Source organism: Pseudonaja textilis, chromosome 3 (assembly GCF_049901715.1).
Source record: "Pseudonaja textilis isolate UNSWEBS1 chromosome 3, rPseTex1.2, whole genome shotgun sequence".
NCBI lineage: Eukaryota > Metazoa > Chordata > Lepidosauria > Squamata > Elapidae > Pseudonaja > Pseudonaja textilis.
In genome coordinates this window covers 32,491,166-32,510,845 of record NC_141992.1, presented here as the reverse complement: position 1 = coordinate 32,510,845, position 19,680 = coordinate 32,491,166, and the positions used below count along the sequence as shown (strand labels likewise).

The 19,680-nt window shown below is 35.5% G+C and overlaps 1 protein-coding gene across 4 annotated transcripts in view; it reads left to right on the top strand.

Moving 5' to 3' along the window:
• The window catches only part of TOX2 (TOX high mobility group box family member 2), a 243,660-nt gene extending 225,442 nt beyond the window's left edge, over window positions 1-18,218 (top strand). For all 4 annotated transcript variants that reach the window (XM_026697646.2, XM_087929168.1, XM_026697649.2 and 1 more), the window contains 4 exons: window positions 4,390-4,470; window positions 8,815-9,222; window positions 11,533-11,663; window positions 17,096-18,218. In XM_026697646.2, coding sequence (XP_026553431.1) covers window positions 4,390-4,470; window positions 8,815-9,222; window positions 11,533-11,663; window positions 17,096-17,132 — 657 coding nt within the window. In that variant the 3' untranslated portion in view covers window positions 17,133-18,218. The remainder of the gene's footprint in view (window positions 1-4,389; window positions 4,471-8,814; window positions 9,223-11,532; window positions 11,664-17,095) is intronic.
• Window positions 18,219-19,680: the final 1,462 nt, after the last annotated feature.

Sequence of the window (19,680 nt, the reverse complement as noted above, 5' to 3'; positions counted from 1 at the left end):
GTACTTTCTGCCCACACACCTATAGACCAGCTGCAGCCCCTCAAAAACCATCTCATAAGTGCCCTCAGAATTTGACTTCAGAAATGAAAGCTACCATTATAAAAGGTGAGGCAAAGTTTCCTGGATGAATGAAAGCTAACTTCTGCTACTTTGGAATCCAGCTTTTGTTTGGATAGACTGGAATTAAATGTCTTTTTTGATTCCCCTTTATGTTTTTAGATTAATGAAAAACTTGTGGAAATATGCACATAATATTTTAACCTACAGCTATCCTGAGGTAGAGGCTGGGATGAATAACACTGGGATGAATAATAAAATAACAATAGTTTTTTTTAAATAATGACAGATTGTTTATTGATCACCTCCTTTTTTTAAAAAAACTGCTCAACTCTATACACAAATGAATTTTATTTATTTTAAGTGTATGACTAAGCAAGTAAATACCATTATGATATTTATGCATATGTAGGCTAAATAAATGCTGAATGGCTCAGCAACCACGCTCTATTTCAGTAATATTTTGTAATGTACAAGAACAAGATTGCAGATTAACACAGTCATAATTCTGATCTATTATATTTCGATGGAAGTGTTTGGGACAAAGCATTGATGTTCAACTGCTTCAATGGAGGGAGTATGTCTTCTCATAAAGTGCACTATTGCATCTGTATTGATGTTTATCAAAGATATTCTGCCTGTTGTAGTGAGTTGGTCCAAAAATGTGGTTTTCATAGGCAGGATTGTGGCACAGATTACTTTCCATCCATTGGGTCCACAATTGTTCCTGCTTTTCTGATGAGCCTAATTTGGCCAACCACATGCATCTTTGAAACTAACATAGTTAGTTTTGTAAGTCCTTAAGCTCACATTATTATAATTACATGTGTTGAGAAATCATAGCTGCTGGTTTCTTAGTTGCTATGGACCTTCATTTGTACTGAGTTTCTTCACAAGAACTTGGAATATGATCATTTATCAGTGTAGTATGTGTGTGGATCCAATGGAAATTTTGTCAATGTGCAAATTTTCTAAGTATCATTCAAAACTTTTTCATATGCCACCTAGTGTGCCGTCACTACTGGGACCATAACTGCTGTTTTATGCCATAATCTTTCAATTTCAATTTTCAGATCTTGATACTTTGTGATGTCCTCAGTTCTTTTTCTTTCTGGTATTGCCACATCAATTATCCACATTTTTTTTCTTTTCAGCCACAGTTAAATCTGGTATATTATGCATCCAGACTATTGGTTGTATTTGGAAATCCCACACTATTTTAATATGCCCATTTTTAACTACTTTTTTCATCAGGTTTTCCAATGAATCATTTTGGCAACTGTGGTATGTTGTTGTTTATAATCTCTCTGTGCAGTCTTCTTGCATGAAATGAGTATATCATTTACTGTTTCTTCTGTTTCTTTGTACAATCTGGATTTGGAATCATATGATTATTTTTTTAATTCTGGTCTTGATTGCATTAGCTGAATAGCTTGCTCTTGAGCAACCAAATCAAGCTTTCAGATTCTTTTTTTTAATGTTACAGTTGTAAGCCATTGCCAGGTTTATTTTTATCTACTTTCCCCTCAATGTTTTGTAGAAATTGGCCATATTGGGTTTCCTTGCCAGCATTGTTTCCTATACATTCAGGAAATTCCAATTTTTATCTTGCACCACTGCTTGTTCTTGACTGTCTTTTACATAATCAGCCAATCCAGGCTTTTCGTCTTCAAATAGTTTGTTTGACTAAAAGTAAACCTCTGTTTCCATTTCTGTGGGTCAAGTATAATATCACTACGGGAATGTTGTACACAAGGAATAGTCTAAAGTTTTCAAGGGGTTTGGTCCAAAATCTCCAGTTCAGATTGTGTCCATTTAATAATTCAAATATTGTAACCTTTCACAAGAATGACCCAGGGTTTGATGGTGTTTCCACAGTTCAATTTTATCTAACAATTTTCTCTCTGATTGGATGTGTTATTTACTAATCACGTTTGTTTATGCTTGATGTTACCCAATTGTAAAATGTCCAAATATTTATAAACTTCATCTTGATGGCTTCTCTGGTTTGGTTATTCAGCATTCCCATTTTATCATTCTTTGTGATTAAATTATTGCTATTGTAGCACATTTCTCTAGGCCACATTCCATTGTCACATTTATGTTAAAACTTATAGTATTTGTCAGTGACTGGGTTTTGACTTCTGATTTTCCATTAAGCTTCAGATCATCCTTAAAAAGTAAATGTCAGAGTTTATTAGCCTTTTTTGCTGTTTGATAGCCAACATTTGTTTTCTTCAAAAATACCGAAAGTGATGTAGCAATGTGAATAATAAAGTTGATAATGAGTTACTCTGGAAGATGTCCCTCCTAATGTTGACAAGCCCATATTTTTCATTTCCAACCCCCAAGTCTGTCTACCAATTTATTATTATTTTTTCTATAAATATTCTAATGTTTTAATGATACTAATTATTTCCAAATATTTGATATTCCAACTGTGTGGTAATGAATCAACAAAAGATAACCATGTAATTTTCACTAATGCATAATCCACTTCTGCAGGCAACTTATTTCTAAATCACAATATCAGGTCTTCAGTCCACTTAGTTGGGATCATGAATTTATTTTTCCAAATTGAAGGACTTGGAAGTAATAAGATATGGAGAATCCATTTCTGTTCTCTACACATCAATTTGATGCAATGATTATGTAGTTCAAAAGAATATGGGTACCAAAAATATTGAACCCTGTCTTAAAATCAATTTGCTATAATTGTACATGGATAGTCTATGTACAATATCAAGAATCCTGGGAATTACATTCTTTTGAGCACACTTATCTAATCCACATACATTGAATATCTTATTTATATTTAATGTAATTATTTGAGAAATGTCACATGGAATATAAATACCTAAACATTAATAATATCAATAAACATACAAAAATGATAATTATCTGTTGATATCAACACCTTCTTAGCAATCACATAACATAGCATCTCTTAATGCACCTCAATTTATTAATCAAGTGTTTCAGAGCCAGAATCAAAGTATGATCAGAAACAAAGAATAAAATATCTCTAGCATATAATATTAATTTATATGCTAATGAATTATGCAAACAAAATAATGCCACCTGATATTATGAGCTTGTCTAGGAGAACAAGCAAGGAGTTCTAAACAAATATCACAAATCAAAATGGATATCCTTATCTGGCATTTCAGTTGAGTGAAAAACTAGATTAAGGCAGCCATTGATTTAGACTTAAAGCTGTATACAAAAACTGGACCCATTTTATAAATCCTATGGGAAATCCATTGCTAAGGTAATTTAGCTATGATAATATACTATCTATAGATTTCATTGGAAGCTTTGTCTGCAAGTAATAGGATTGTGGTTTTGTCTTTTCCTTCTCTACTCAAATCAATAACATTAACATTAACATCCAAATATTATCTGATCGATGTCAAGTTTGATTATTCTTGACAATTGAAGCAATCATTTGCTGACGTCTGTTGGGTAAAATACCAGTCAAGACTTTAATCAGTTAAATTGGATGTTAGCATCTACTGGATGATCTTTACCAGATATAACATGACATGTGCATCATATTTCATTCATTAAATGAAAAGGATAAGAGTCCAGTTTTAAAAAAATCTGATCGGATATAATTGATAGAGTTTGGATAAAATGTATCAATAAATACTTTATATCATTCTGCAAGAAATCCATAAAACCCTGTTATCATTACACTATTTTTTTTCCTATTCAATCATGTCCAATTTGCAGAGACTGCCTAGATTGCCCTGCAGTTTTCTTGGCAAGGTTTTTCAGAAGAGGTTTGCATTGCCTGCTTCCTAGGACTGAGAGAAAGTGATTGGCCCAACTGCCCAAAAGTCACCCAGCTGGCTTTTTGCCTAAGGCAGAACTAGAACTTACTGTTTCCTGGCTTCCTGGCTTCTAGTCTTCACCACTATATTAAACTAATTCTGACCTTTACTGATAACCAGAACTAAAAATCAGTCAAAAAGCAATTAATAATTAGTTTGCTTGTAGAACATTCTCTCTAAATTTGATGTCTCCATGCCAATTCTAAAATAGTGTTTTAAATTGTGCAAGCAATAGGAAACTTCTGTGATAAGCCCAGTTATAATTTTTAATCTCTATTTGTTTTCTGGTAGTTCTGATTTCAGCCAGTTTTCATTTCTGTTTTTTGAAAAAAGCATATAAAATTCACTTTCATATCACTTATATACACAGATTGGATTTTTAATAAACCAAGCACAGATCCCTTGGGCAATATGCCAGACATAAACAACTGTACAATCAGAGCAGTATCATCCTGTTTCTCTTGTTTAATTAATATTTTCTTCTTGGGCTTTTCAGGCATATAAAAGGAAAACTGAAGCAGCAAAGAAGGAATATCTAAAAGCTCTGGCAGCCTACCGAGCCAGCTTGGTTTCCAAGGTAACAGACTATGCTTCATATATGAATTTCAATGGTTGTAGCAATGATAAATTAGTTGCAACTCAGGGACATCTCTGGGGAAGAACAAGTTTGTAAGAAACACACTATAACTATGCCATCAAAATGAATTTAAGTGTTAGCTACATTCTGTATGAACTAAGTAAAATATTCCAGTGTGCCTCAAGGATACATAGTAAGAGTTCTAGTTTTCTTGGTTTCGGGAAATGTTGAATGTTCTGGGGTTTCCTTGCAATCTTTGGAGACAAGGCTATGAGCTCAATCTGTGGTACAACTAAATCCGGTATTTTGATTTAGAAATATGCCTAAATACTTATTTGTCCATATAATTAAGGAAAACTTGAAAGTTTTTTGCAGATATTCTAAACTCCTTAAAATATAATTTCTAATAACTCAACCTGCCTCAGTCTATACCCTGATCCAGCAGCTTTAGCAAAGTCATCCATGTCCAGGATCATATAGTTGTCTCAGAAGAATCAATAGGCAGATATTAGTCCCCATCTATTCAGGGATTGAGATCCACAAAGGTTAGAATAGTGGTCATGGTTCATTAACAAATCAAACTTTTTTTCAGACAAAGAGACAAAGATTTTAATGAAAATTAAAATTATACGGGATCGTTTCTTAACAAACACAATTAAGGTCAGAATTTCCATCATATCTTTTTGCAATTGTTAAGCAAATCAACTGGTGATTAAGTGAACTATACGGTTGTTAAGCAAATCCTTTTTCCTAAATTGATCACATTTGAGTACAGGATGGTGCAACTGGTCATAAATAAATAAATGCAGGCCTGTTGCAAAGTATCCAAAATGTGATCAAGAGTGCACATGCAGGAAGTGATTCAAGTCCAGTTCATTCAATAAGATTCATTAGACCTGACATGGCAATTCAGATGTATTGAATTACAATATCAGATTACATCTTCCTCAGCCAATGGGTGTGGTAATGAGAATTTAAATAAAGGGGGACAAAACTAAAACAAAGCTATAGTTTTTAATATATGATCAACCAGAGAGGAATTGTTTGGAATTTGAATTGGTACATAATTGAAATTTAATTGATATAGAATATAAAGTATATACATAAAAATGGACACCCAGTGAAAATGTGAAAGAAAAGAACACACACACACACACACGCACACACACACACACACTATGATCCATTGACCATATGAAAATCATTTCTGAGCAAAGGTAATGTAATTGCAATTGTTTTTCTTATACATAATAATGGCAGCATGTCTATGCTGAAGGAATAGCATAGACATATGAGGGGAACTATTATTGGATGATATTACAGAGATGCATTGTGGACAATGAGAATATAAACCTCAGGTGGTACAGTAACTCTAAATTTGATGAATCTCTAAATATGATAAATAAAATGAAGTGGCTCTGGAAGCAAGGAAGAAATGGAATATTTAATAAAACAAAGGAGATATTGAACTATAATAATAGTTTAAAACCTATCCATTTTGCTAATGCATGTACATTTTTGAGTGAGTTTGGAATTGCCACCTTTGATCAGCAGCTATTATGTGTAAGAAAATTACAGTCTATGTTATAGCCTTTTCTTCTTAATTAGCAGGGCATTTTAAATGCTTGTTTGCTTTGATTTCAATATTTTTCCAATATAGTGAAACAATATTAAAAGGGAGAGGCAGAAATATCTTAACAGTGAGAATCAAAAAACAGAATCTTGATTTACTGATCATCTTGACTTATCAGTTTCCAGAGAGTCACTTGGCATTTTTTTAATGAAACACTTATTTGCTTCCTCCATTTGCTATTGGCATGTGATTTCAATAAACAGGCCATAGATTGGGGGATGAGGGGAAAAAAGTATAGTCGTGGGAGAAGATAGGAAAGTGCTCTTTGTGTTGTAGACACAGCTCCCTCCCTCCCGCTCTCTCTCATTGATTATTACAGAGTCCCTTTACATAAATCCACCATGCAGTGGCCAGGCAGTGATGGCTTTTAATGTTAATATTATAAGAAATAAATTTACTTTTAAACCACTGCATCATTTTAATTTTAGTATAATTAAAATCAAGTAATCATACACTTCACGCTGTGCAATGAGCACTGAGGAACTTTGCCTGGAGTTAACTGAGCCATGCTTGAAGGTTAAGAGCTGTGGCAAAAAGGTCAAACAGGAAATAATCTGAGTCCCTTTCACTGGGTTAAGTGTTTCAAAAAATTCAAAACTGCATTGAATGAGTTTAAAGTTGAATATTTTGATGTTGGTATTCCATTCATGCTGCATCTAATTCATTGGCACACTATCTTACGGCATTTAGCGAAGCAGTAATGATAACTGTTGTGGAATTCTCTTTTTTAAAAAAGGCAGTTTTAAAATCTGACTTTCATATTTAAATATAGCTAGGATGAAAGATTTTGGAGAGAAAAACCCGTTTATCTTTGCAAGCAAATACCTTTAAAATGTATCTATTCCCTTAGAGAGGTAAATAAATAAAATTCTGTTAGAAATTATCTGCATTTGAAGCAATCCACAAAATGGAAGCAGGTGGCATAGCAGATAGCATATGCAATTATGTCAAAACTGTGAGAATAAAGAAGAATCCTAATGGATAAGAACAAAGATTAGCAACATGGTGCTTATGGGCACCTGCAAGTCTCATCTCGCTTAACTTTTAAAAATTATTTTAAAATAAATAAATGGAAAGCTGACTTCAAATCAAAGTGTTATCTTCAAGATCAATTTATTTCCAATAACATCTGAGATTGTCATATAGGCTACATAGGTATTCTTGGAAAATAAGTGTGATTAGAGCTTTAGCCCAATTGTTTTCCCTGAGAATTTGCCCATTAAACAGAAAATAATTAAAAATACTGGCAAAAGCGATAACTGTAGAGATAGTGGGATTACATCACCATGTTGCCTTCTGGTTAGTCCTTAGATGGGAATTTACCAAGAAATCTGCAAAGGTTATAAGTTATATTGCAAGGTGATATGCCTGAAGGACAAAACAGAAAATTATTTCCTTATTATTGCTTTAAAAAAAAAACTTACACATTTGTATCCTGTTATGGTAAGTATTTTGTGAAAGCACTTTCAGCATTCTGTCAAAATTCCAATTTGGGCTCAGGGACCCCAAATGTCTGCCCTCCTCTGGTTTAAGCTTTGACTAAGTAAAAAATGAAGCTAAATGAAATAATGATATAATAAACTGCCTACTTTTTACTCCAAATTTGGCTATTTTGATTAGCAGTAGTTCTTCATGTGTTTGAAAAAAGTTATCTGTTGTCCTTTAACTAGTTCTGTGTACAAAGCATATTGTGTGTTTAAGCTGTAGACCCTGAAGGATTTTATGTTAATTAAGCTTAAGTCCAATTGTGCTGCTGGTACTATTTTACAGTATTAATGAGCAAAGTGCTTTGTTTAGCTGAACTAATCTAATGCTGGGAAATGCAGTAAGTTTGTTAAACATTTTTCTGCCACTTATTCTTCATCAAAAACTGTAGACTTTTTACTTAATAGTACACTATTTATACTGTGAGAAATAATGTGAAGAATCAAGAACACTATGATTCAGTCGCACATTAAAGCACAAGATGTAGTGGCCTTCAAGGGACTAAGGCCCTTATATTGGATGCATGTATTAGATCTTTACACCCAGGAGTAGGGAGGAACCCCATGGCTAGGTTCCTAAAAAATGAAGAAATAGAAAAAGATTTCAGAATTCATCTTTGTTAACCTGGATCTTGTGATCTTCATTCAATACATATGATATCAAGCATGGTACAACAAGTCTCATGTAACTGACAAAACAAAAGACACTGCCCTAAAAGTCCAGAGATTACGGTTATTTAATGTCTTATTTTATGTCTTATTTAAGAAATCCAGTTTTTCATTGAGCTGTTTTTTTTTTTCTAAAATAGTTACTCAAATTGTGAAATCTCTAGCAGAGTTTATACAAATTAGAGAAAAAAGAAGATGGCATTAGCCACAGATGTTACAGAACAATATAGAATATGAGGCATTAATACAAATTTAGTTGTCTGCTTGCTTCAGTGATCTTAAGTTACAGGAAATGAAGAAAAGCTAGTATGAACACATCTCCATTCTATTTTTTTAAAATCTTCATGAGATTCATATGTTGGAAAGGGATGTTCAGTCATGTATTTTAAATGTGTTCTTACATTTCTCTTCTCATCATGAGTGGAAACAAAGATAAAGATTTTGTAGAGAGATGAACGATGCTGTTCATTGAATAATCCAAAGGTCTAAGTTGCACTTAACTCATTTTCATTGCTATTTGTCCTCTTCATGTATCCGTCTGTGTGTTTTCTCTCATAGAGTTCAGCTGACCAAGGCGAGACAAAAAATGTTCAGAGCAGCCAACCTTCAAAAATGATCCCACCCAAACAGCCCTTGTATACTATGCCACCGCAAGCCTCGTCACCTTACCCTGGCTTGGGCTCCTTCTTGTCCCCATCGGATCTGCAGAGCTACCGTGCTCACCCTCACCCCAGCCTCTCCAGGACCCTGAGTTCCAAACCTATGTTGCCCAGTATCAGTGCCTCCCCACCTCCTTCTTTCCAGATTAGCCCCCCTCTCCATCAGCAACTCTCTTTGCATCACCCGCAGAGCTCCATCCTCAACCAGCCCCTCAGCATGCAGCAGGTTCCCCAGCAACCTATTTTGTCTCCTTCTATGGCACTACAGGTACAGCCCCCCATGAATTCTTCACCACCAGGCCAGCAGGTGAGTGGCTGAGTTCTGAAGCAACAGTTCTTAAACGGGCTGCGCATGTTTATAGCTTGCCTGAATGTGATGCTAGGATCTGTGAGGCTCATGTGGTATTCACTCATTTTAGCAGCCCTGCTATTCTGCATTGAAAGTTATAGTTAAAAGGGATTTTTGAAGAGAGTGGATGGGCACACAGTGCAGAATAGAAACCTGTTTGACTGTGCATCATGTTAATTCACCACTTATGGTATAATTAATAAACCGTGATTAACCAGATCTCAATATAAGAAGTGGCTTTTATTTTATTTATTAACTTAATTTAATTGCTGCCCATCTCATAGTGTTTGAAGCACTTTTCTGTGGAATCCATGGAAATTTACATGCCCTTTAGACAATACCATTTCCCATCTGCAGCAAACCTGTTTTTATCACATAGGCAGTCCTTGTCTTATGACCATTTATGTAGCAACCATTCAAAAATATGAAAGTACTGAAAAAAGTGACATGGAGTTGGTGCTCATACTTAAAACCGTTGCAGCATCTTCACAGTCATTTTTTTTGCAATTCAGGCACTTGGCAACAGGTGTGAATTTATGATGGTTAAATGTGGTTGATGAGGCCATGTGGTTGCCCTTTGCAACCTTCCCAGCTGGCTTCTGGTGAGCAAAGTCAATGAGGAAAGCTAGATTTACTTAATGGTATAATTACTTAACAAGCAAGTGATTTACTTAACTTTTGGCAAAAAAAAAAGTCACAAAACCTGGCACAATCATGTGATACTCACTTAATGACCATATCACTTAGTGATGGAAATTCCGGTTCCAACTGTAGTTGCAAGTCAAGGACTATCTGTAATAATACCCTGTGCTATTTTTATAGTTTTCAAAGTATCTTCATGTTACATTCCTAAAATTTGGTAACAATTATTTGGCAATGTAATTTTCTCCTACTTAGTTTTGTTTGTTTTGGTTTGGGGTTTTGTTTTTTGTAAAAATGAGTGTTACAGTAGCTAAAGCAAGTCTCTTTTAAAACTCCTTTGCCTTTGTCCAAACATTTGATCTCACTAGCTTTTACAATTGTGTTCCTGTGTCCCTATGCATCTTGGTTCCGATGGAGGAAAAACTGTTTTTAAATAGTCCCAAAAGTGCTTTCTAAAAAGCAACTGGACGTTCTTGTTTCCAGTTGCCTTTTGGGAAGCACCTTTGGGACAAAAGTGCTGGGTGACTAGAATCTCCACATGTTTTTAAATAGGATTATTATTCCCCCTTCCAGCCAAATAAAAATTGCATACTCCTGTACTAAGTAATCACCAACAAAAACATGGATGAATAATAATTGGTGAATAATGGTAGAAGAATGAACAGTATACACAATCATGCTTGCAAACATGAACTATGATTTTGATAGCCCCTAAGTTGCCTTTTATAACTGGGTATATTTATTTTGTATACCTATTTCTGCTATTTATTTATTATTGGGGCAAATTACAGTGTAGTGATTTAAATCAAAACCAGCTGTGAATTATTCAGTGGGATGTTGAAGTAGCAATGAATCAAATCCTAATTCTCCAGAGTAAGTGAACTTCAACCTAGAGGTTTGACCATGGATGTTTTTCCATCATTGGTTCTCTCAAGCTAAATTTGTGTAGAACATATTTTCTAAATTTTATGATTGCCTTGTTTTGAGGCTACCCAGATTGTTGTAAATAAGTAAAATAATGATTTGTTTATTTCCTCCAGGACCTTCACTGGCAGGTAAATTTAATTGTTATTATGATTTCAGCTTTTCCCAACTGTATGCCTCCAGATACACTGGGACCACGTTTTTGAGAGTGCCAAGTTACCAGCAATCATAGCACATCTGGAGGGCGTGGATTTCAGAAGGCTTGATTAGGGAAATATCTGGAATATTTCACATTAACTCTCTCATATTTTTTTCGGAACTACCTGAACATGGTTTCTACTAAAACCACAATGAAGATTTTTCTTGCCACATCCTCATATAATCAGCTATTTTAATAGTATAGTAAGATAGTAAATTTTTATAGCATAGTAAGACAGTAAATGTGAGGTGATTTTTTTTTCCAGAACAACAGTTTGTAAAGCTAGAATAAATGAGAAAACAGCAAATTGTTTTGCATAATAAATGAGTTAAAATAAAAGTTCTTGAGCACATTCACAGTTGTTCAAATATCAGCATACCTAGTTCATCTGGGATTTCCCCTTTTTAACATTTTCTTGAATTGCTTATATAGAAAACCAAATTGTTCTGCTAGTAACTAAGGTTCTAACTTTTCTATCTTCTGTTTTTGTCTTCTATTCTTAGGATTTTTCACATATTTCATCCGAGTTTCAGAACAGTGTTGGACCACGATCACCTGGTGCATCAAACCCTCCAGGAAATACTGACTGGGACAACGATTACTCCAGCAGAGAGTGTGGGATTAACCACTGCAGGCCAGTAAACAAAATAAAAACTCGAACATATTTAAAAGGCTCTAAACGGCATTTATTTACACAATTGGAAAGTTACCATTTAAGGTTACAAAGAAAGAATAATGAAATAAACAAAACACCATATTCCAAAAATATGCACATGCGTGCTTTTATTTAGATTTTGCATTTCTGAGAAAGAAACCTATCTTGTTCCCAAAACAATTGCATGGATTTTCAGAGTAAAATGAACTATATTTAATCTAACAGAAACTTTAACTTTCTTTTTTTCCCAATTTTTATTTTTATTCAAAGAATTAGTTTTCTTTTTCTTATTAAGAATTTTCTTGGTGTACTTAGTAATATGGGCTTCAGTAACTCAGCAGTTAAAGATGCGGAGCTTGTCAGCTGACAATCCAGGTTTGAGAGCCGAGCACTGTGCGACAAAGCACACTCCTGTTACTTGCCCCAACTCCTGCCCACCTAGCAGTTTGAAAACATGCAAATGCGAGTAGACAAATAGGTACCATTTTGGTGGGAAGGTAAAAGCATTCTGTGCACCTCGGCATATAGTCACATTGGCCAGATGACCATGGAAATATCTTCAGACAATGATGGCTCCCTTGAATTAAGAAATGGAGATGATCACCACTCCCTAGAGTCATATACAATTGGACATGGGAAACCCTTACCTCTACCTAGTAATATATCTAAGACAGGATGATTTCCCTGATGAAGACTGAGGGACAGACTAACGAGAGGGAACAAATAGAAAGATGGATTAATTTACAAAATGGAAAGAGTTACTTAATGCAGTAGTAGGCTATTCTAGGCAACTGGTTTCAGCATGAGGACAAAAACTAAAGATGGTGACAGCAATTATGCTGTTAAAGCCTTGCCCCATTTAATGTGTGCTGCTCCACAAATGTGGGCAAATCTGTGTCTGTTGGAAACTGAAATAGCCAAGACTTATGAAACTGTCTGGATTTTGCCAGCCTAACAAGAAGCATTTTAGCCCTGAAAGATGGGGCAACTTTTTTTTTTTGCAGAATCTTCTGAATGTATGTGCTGTGATGATGCTTGATGTCATTCTTTGCAACATGAAGTAGCTTCTATTTGCTGGCTTGTTCTCACCAGACTTCTAGTAGTCTAAAGCCCTCAGAAAAATCTGAATTGGGATACACTATGAATTGTTGTTTTGCTAAGATGTTGTTTACTGGAATAAAATATATGACTGCTTTTCTCCAGTTAAAGCTACTGCTATGTTCTTCATTTTAAATTAAATTATGCCTCTTGCCAATATTCAAGATTCACTGGCTGGATATTGTATCTTAATACAATTTTGCAACTTAAGCTGTATTTCTTAAACTCTTTATGTAAAGAATTATAAACCTGGTTTTGGGAATGGAGGTGGAATTTCAAAAAAGTCCTGAGAGAGAGAAATGTGTGAGAAATAAACTCAAACTAATGCCATCATGATCATCTTTGATATACAATGGGGTAGAAGAAACTCATAACAGGTTTTCAATATTCTATTATTCTACCCTACAACAGTAAATGGTGTTCCTATAATCTCTGCTGAATCTTTTTCTTGATCTAGCCTACCTTGGAGGGCTGATATTTGGATAGAGAGAACTCATGAGAGCTCTCTAGAATAAATAGTCTGAATCATTAAGGCTATTAAGCATATCACACATATTGTTGAATTGCATGCAGTCAGATTGTCCAAACAAAAACAGACCACACTAATTCATGTTGGAGACTAGAAGATGCAGTCAAAATTATATAATCTTCCAAATCACTTGACTAAGTGAAGAAATAGCTTTAAAAGGGAGGGGGGGAAGAACTATAAAACATGGGAAATGCACTTAGTTGAAATTCAATTATTTATAATGATAATGTGTTTGAGAGAGCAGTTTGTAAAATTAATGAAGCTCTAGTACTGGAGAACCATACTATTCATGTTCATATTAATTCTGTGCTAAGGATAGGAAGATAGAACATGCTAAGTGCAGACTGTAAAAAGGACAGATAAATGAATTATGAGATAGCAGATACTGTAGATTGCCAATACCTTTGACAAACAGGTGCTTTAGTATATTTTCATTACACAACAGAGGGCTGAAATTCATATTGATCTTGGATGTATTCACTTAAGTATGGACCTGCTATGGGCACATTAAAAAAGAGTAGAGCCAACCAGTTTTTTAATGGAGAAAGGATATACAGATGAGGCAACCTCTTTTATCTTTTACCTCTCTGTAGTTACTATGCTCTCTATCGTCTACTTCCAGCATAAAAATTTAGTTCTGGAGAAAAGTCTTGAACATTGGTGGTGAAATATTGAGTATTGAGTGAGAATAATGAGCATTGCCACATGTACTATATTATATATGTTTTATTCTATCTAAAACACAAGATTATAGCCTGCTTTGTATGTGAGTAAGGCATACCTGTCATGAAAATATACAATAATAAGGTTCAGCATGGATTCTCATTATGAATAGTTCTTTTTTTCTTAATTTCTAATGGGGGCAACGAAAGGCATATTTTTATCTGGAAAATTGTGAATGGGTTGAGGGGGTGAGGGCTAGATAACTTGGAAGTTGCACAGTTTTATTAGCTGAAATTCTTCCGTGAAGCTCTTAGATGGGGGAACCAGTTATAGGTTTAAATTTGGTAAGGCTTTCCAGGATTTAGCTGATTTTGCAGAAATCTTAACTAACATTTAGAATTAGATTAGTATTTCCATCACTTGTGTGTGTGTGTTTAAGTGTGAAAATAGATTTCAGAAATCTATTTGCAGCAGTGTATTTTTACAAGCCTGTACTATAAGCAAATCCTGTTAGCATTCAGCAAGTATAAAATATATTCAGATCAAAATGGTGGAGCCATTCATCACCTTTTTTTATTAAAAGAATAATCAGAATTAGTCTTTGTCTTAGTCAAGATTTCTAAGAAGGCAGAACTTTTTGCTGCTACAACCTGTGGAAGTTGACAGAAGGATGAGAAAATTGTTGCTCTTACAAATGTCAGGCAAACTGAGATAACACTGCTAAGCATACCAAACAGAAATGGGGAAAGAGGGGCAGAGATTAATGGATTTTTCACTGTAACTTTTCATAATTATCACTAAAAGGAACAGCAAAATGCTGCAAATAAGGAAGCCAATTTTGGTCTGAACTAATACAACTGTATTTCCCAAATCATTCTTATCTATATTAGTCAGGTCAGACACTATCTTGAGTACAGCAATCCAAGGCTGAGCACCATGCTTTAGGAAGGATTTGCGCTGAATAGAGGCAAAGAAGAGGGAGGAGGATCCGAGCAATGTAGAAGACGTCTCCTACAAAGTGGCAGAGGAAGGTAGCCTTGAAAAAGAACAGTTGAGGGAGGATACGATAACATGTGCCAGATGGAGTGGAAAGCAAAACTTAAGATCTGTTCTTACTGTCCTGGGATGCAGAAAACAAAATAATGATTTCAAATTAAGGCAGCATCTACTGAGTATTAGGAATGGAAGAGCACATTTCCAAGAGTGGTGATCATCTTCACTGGATGTATTCCAGCAAAGGTTGGAGTGCTTTTACACACACTTCCACACTGAGCAGGGAGCTAAATGCTGTGGCCTAAATGGCCCCTTATGTTACTAAGCTGTATCACTTCACCACATGAGTAGGAAATATAGCAGTCCATCAGAGTCTCAGGTTTAGAATGGATTTAAAAGTATAATCACCATATTAATTTTTTCCCTAAAGTTGCAGCACAATGCCAATCTCAGTTAAGTAAAACAACAGTGAATTATCTAGATAGATTATGCAACATAATACAGTATAGTAGTTAAAAGTGCACATCCACAGTTTGCATATGACCATTAGCTGGCCCAGTGATGTCAGCTGTAAGAATAGTTACTGCCAGACTCTAGAGAATGAAAGCAATATTTTATTATGGATGGGATGTAAGACTTGACCATTTCAAATCATTCCATTTAGTTCTATATTGACTGTTTGATTGACAGCAACTCCCCAAGTTTACAGATTCCTCCCACTCTGTGAAGAATTCAGAACCTTATGCATGTAAACTATGTACTCTAGCACTGATCTGGTATCTGTGGGCTGGCATTTCTGAGGATTAACACCCAAACAATGAGGCACTACCTAGAATTGTATTTCCAGTTAGTTGGTAGGTAAAGGCCTGTTGTGAAACAAATCAAAAACAACAAAGCCTGGTTAACAGTTTGCAAAGAGATGGCAATATATCAGGCATGCCGCTTGTGTGCTCTGGTTGGCCTAACAGGCTTCTAAACAAAAGAGCTGCAAATGCTTTGATATCTGGAGTGCCAGTTGGCCATTGGAACAGAAGCCATATCCTCCACGGTCCTGAACTATGGCTCCAAAGGTGAAGTCTGGCTTTTATTTGGGTAGCCAGCTATGCAGTTCATTCCCAGCCATGGCCCATGCCCAGCTATGATTAACAATGGAACTATATTTGGTCTTATATGTGTGGTAATGAGCAGCATCAGTGCTGTAACATCTGAAAAGCACACAGGGATTTGATGTTTTTTTTCGTTTTGGTGCTCCCAACTGAGTCAACTGCCTCCAGATAGACAAGTGAGCTAGTCTTATCTGTACGCAGTTGTTGTACTTGTTCCTTATGAGATTGTCTCTATAATGCCCCTGCCTAATATTTAGGGGCAGTACAATAAGCTATGAAGAGCCCCGGCTTGCTTATTATCAGGATGTACAGTATATATGTGGGTATGGGCAGGGTGGGATTCAAAATTTTTAACTACTGGTTCTGTGGGTGTGGCTTAGTTGGTGGGTGTGGCTTGGTGGTCATGTTGCTGGCTGAGCGTGGCCAACTCAATATCACTCACATCGAGGCACGCATCTCCTTGCCTGGCCTCTCATGACTGTGGGAATGCTGCAACAGTCGTAAATGTGAAAAATGGTCATAAGTCACTTTTTTCAGTGCCATTGTAACTTTGAATGGTCACTCCACACAAGCAAAGTACCAGCAAAGGAAGGGAAAAAAACCTTTAGAGAAGTTCCTGAGACAGGAAGTCTAGTCCTGCCAAGAATGTAATAAGGGTTAATGGAGAGGCAGTTTCTGTAAGCAACACCAGAATGTTTCCTTCCTGCCTTCCTTACAGGATTAGGCCAGTAATTTCTTCCAACAATGGGTTCTCCAAACTGCTTAAAATGTTAACAACCAGTTCTAGCGAATAGATGCGAACTGGTAGAATCCCACCCCTGGGTATGGGTGAATTTCAAGCAGAGCGGACAAGTTGTTGATTTTTAATTTTCCTGCTGTCTTTTACAATATGGACCTCACAATGCAGAGGTACAACACATGGGTACCTGCTAGTCTCATGGTTGCTGTGCTGTTTTTTTTTTTTTTTTGAGCAGCCTGTCACAATCTCACATCCTCTCTTTCTTTTTTTCTTCTTCTTACAGCATGCTTCCAAGGGACAAGTCACTCTACCTCACTTAAGCCCTGCCATCTCCATTCTGCAAAGGTGAAAAGGAAGGACACTTAAGTGAGTCTGTGACACAGGCTACCCAGGTGGGCATCAAGCAAGTCACATGGAAAAGAGAGCATGGCTTCATATCTTGATTCTGAGAGCAGTCTGTCCTTTGTTTTTTTCTCTCTCTCTCTTTTCTTCATCCTTCCTTCCTTTCTCTTTCTTCTCAGAAGTCTACTGTATCTGGAAGCCAACCATACATAGATCATAAAAGAGCAAAATTTTCAAAGGTTCACCCCACCCTGCACGCAACTTTCTTGCTTACTACCAGCTTAGCTAAGGACCATTTTCCTAGCGAACTGCTTTTTAGATTCAGCACAGACTATGGCACAGCACTCAATGGCATTAGGCTTGGCTCAGCTGGAGGAGACGCTCTTTTGATGACTTGCTAAAAGGCACTAAACTTTGTGCAAGACAAATGTGAAGTCTGTGTGAATATTGTACATGCAAAAGGCCTTGAATGTCTGGCAAAGAATAAAAATTCAAAATAAAAATAAAACTATTGTTTGGAAGATGGGTGGACAAGAATAGCTGGGAAGCAAAAGTGCAAATATGAGAAGGAAACAATGTGAAAAAAGACCATGAAAAATATGATTTGTTGGATAGTTGTAAGTAGCTTACTTAAATGTTTTAGAAGTGTGCTAAAGACATCTTTAAAATTCTTTTGTGGAAGAAATAGTAGTTTACTTTATAGTAAAAGCATTTTATATTAATTGTAGCACATTTTTTTAGTTATACATAGAATGGAGATATGTATAAAAAAACAAATGAAAAAAAAACCCTGCCAAACTTGTTTCTATTATTTGTACAGCAAGAAATGGACAATTTATATCCATGTTATATGGCATTATTATATTTTTTTCAGCCATATGTCCATCTATTTAAAATTGCTGACAAGGATTTTTGTCTATTTATGAAAAAAATAGAAAGCAGAATTACAGTTTATGAAAAGTGCGTTTTCCATGTTTTTTTAATTATTTTTTATTTTCTTTGTGTTGCTGTTTATACAGTACCTGCACATTTTGACTCACAAGGCTTATCTTACCTTTCTTTATAATAAAACATAAAAAAGTAGAATCCAAGGCGTCACATTCTTTTGTGGGTCATACAAAGGTATCACTCTGTCCTGCCATTTCTCACCGATGAAAATATTGTGGAATATGCTTCCAGCAGATGTATTTGCACCACTTCTATGGTTATGGGAGTATCTGGGCACACATGGAGTTCCTTTGCTTACAAAGCATACTTTCTTCTCTGTAATGGAGGATTAAGAACACACAAAGTGGATGCATTTACAGAATTGCTCTTTGTTTCAAAATACACAGGAGAACTTCCATCATCACACAACACAGAAGAGCCCAGTGTATCTTAAATGCTAATACATTAACTCTAGCTCAAGTTTTAATGGACTAGAATCTGTCTATTGAGATAGATTTGCTTACTCAGGAATTCTTGTGTGTATCATGCATAAGGCTCTGAATAATAACTATATGCTATAAGGAAGAGTTAAGCACCTTTCAATACATGAACACTGGCTAAGATCAAATCGCCATTTTAATTAGTTGATCATATATAAACCTTTGATCTATGGTATACTTTCTGCAAGACTACTATCCAGCACCTAGCTCTTCCAAAGGAGATGATGGACTTGGGAAACCTGGTATTTTTGTTTGTATATATGTGATGTCTGACCTTCTTTTAAATAGTTATAAACAAATTCATTATCCCTTCCCTTTCTTGGCATTACAAGAATCTCTTCAGCCCCTTATTTAGTCCTTTTTCAATCATCAAAAACATAAACCCTCACTTCATTTTTTCCCTTTTTGAGAAAAAAATGCATAGAAATTTCTTAGTCATTTATAAAAGTATTTGTTGTTTTATTTCTGACCATACAGATCTTTTTTGCCAGTTCTGACATCTTTACAATCCATTCCTTCATTGTGGGAATTTCCATTTCTTCCTTCATTCTGCATTAAAAATCTTGGTGGGAACTTGATGTTTTTACACATGAGCAGATCCATGGAGAATCTAAAATGGAATACATGCTTTTGACAATCAGTTGACCTTTAAGTGTGATGCTGCAGACTTCAAGCATAAGAAAGAAAAGATCTCTAGATGTTCTATTATCTATCTATAGTGATATTTTGCTACATCTGTGTGAAAACTGTTTTTGATAGTCATGTTATAGATGTGGACTGACACACAGAAGCAAATCCCATCAAGTTTGTCGGACTTACTTCCGGGTAAGTGAATGTACAAGTGTAGCATTAGATACGACATTACATTTAAGCTATTTTGATTTATTAATGGCTTGGACTGTTCTCATCCTGACATAAAATCAATGGTTTTCCTCTCAAGCTTTTGACATGAGAATAATACTTCTGTAGAATTTTTTGTACACCAGCCCTTTATGCCATTGCTCCAAACATTTCCATTTTCCTTTTTAAGGAAGCAGAATAGCAGTAATGCATGGGGTGGGGGTTGCTGAACTGAATAAGTACTATTTTCCACAGTTCT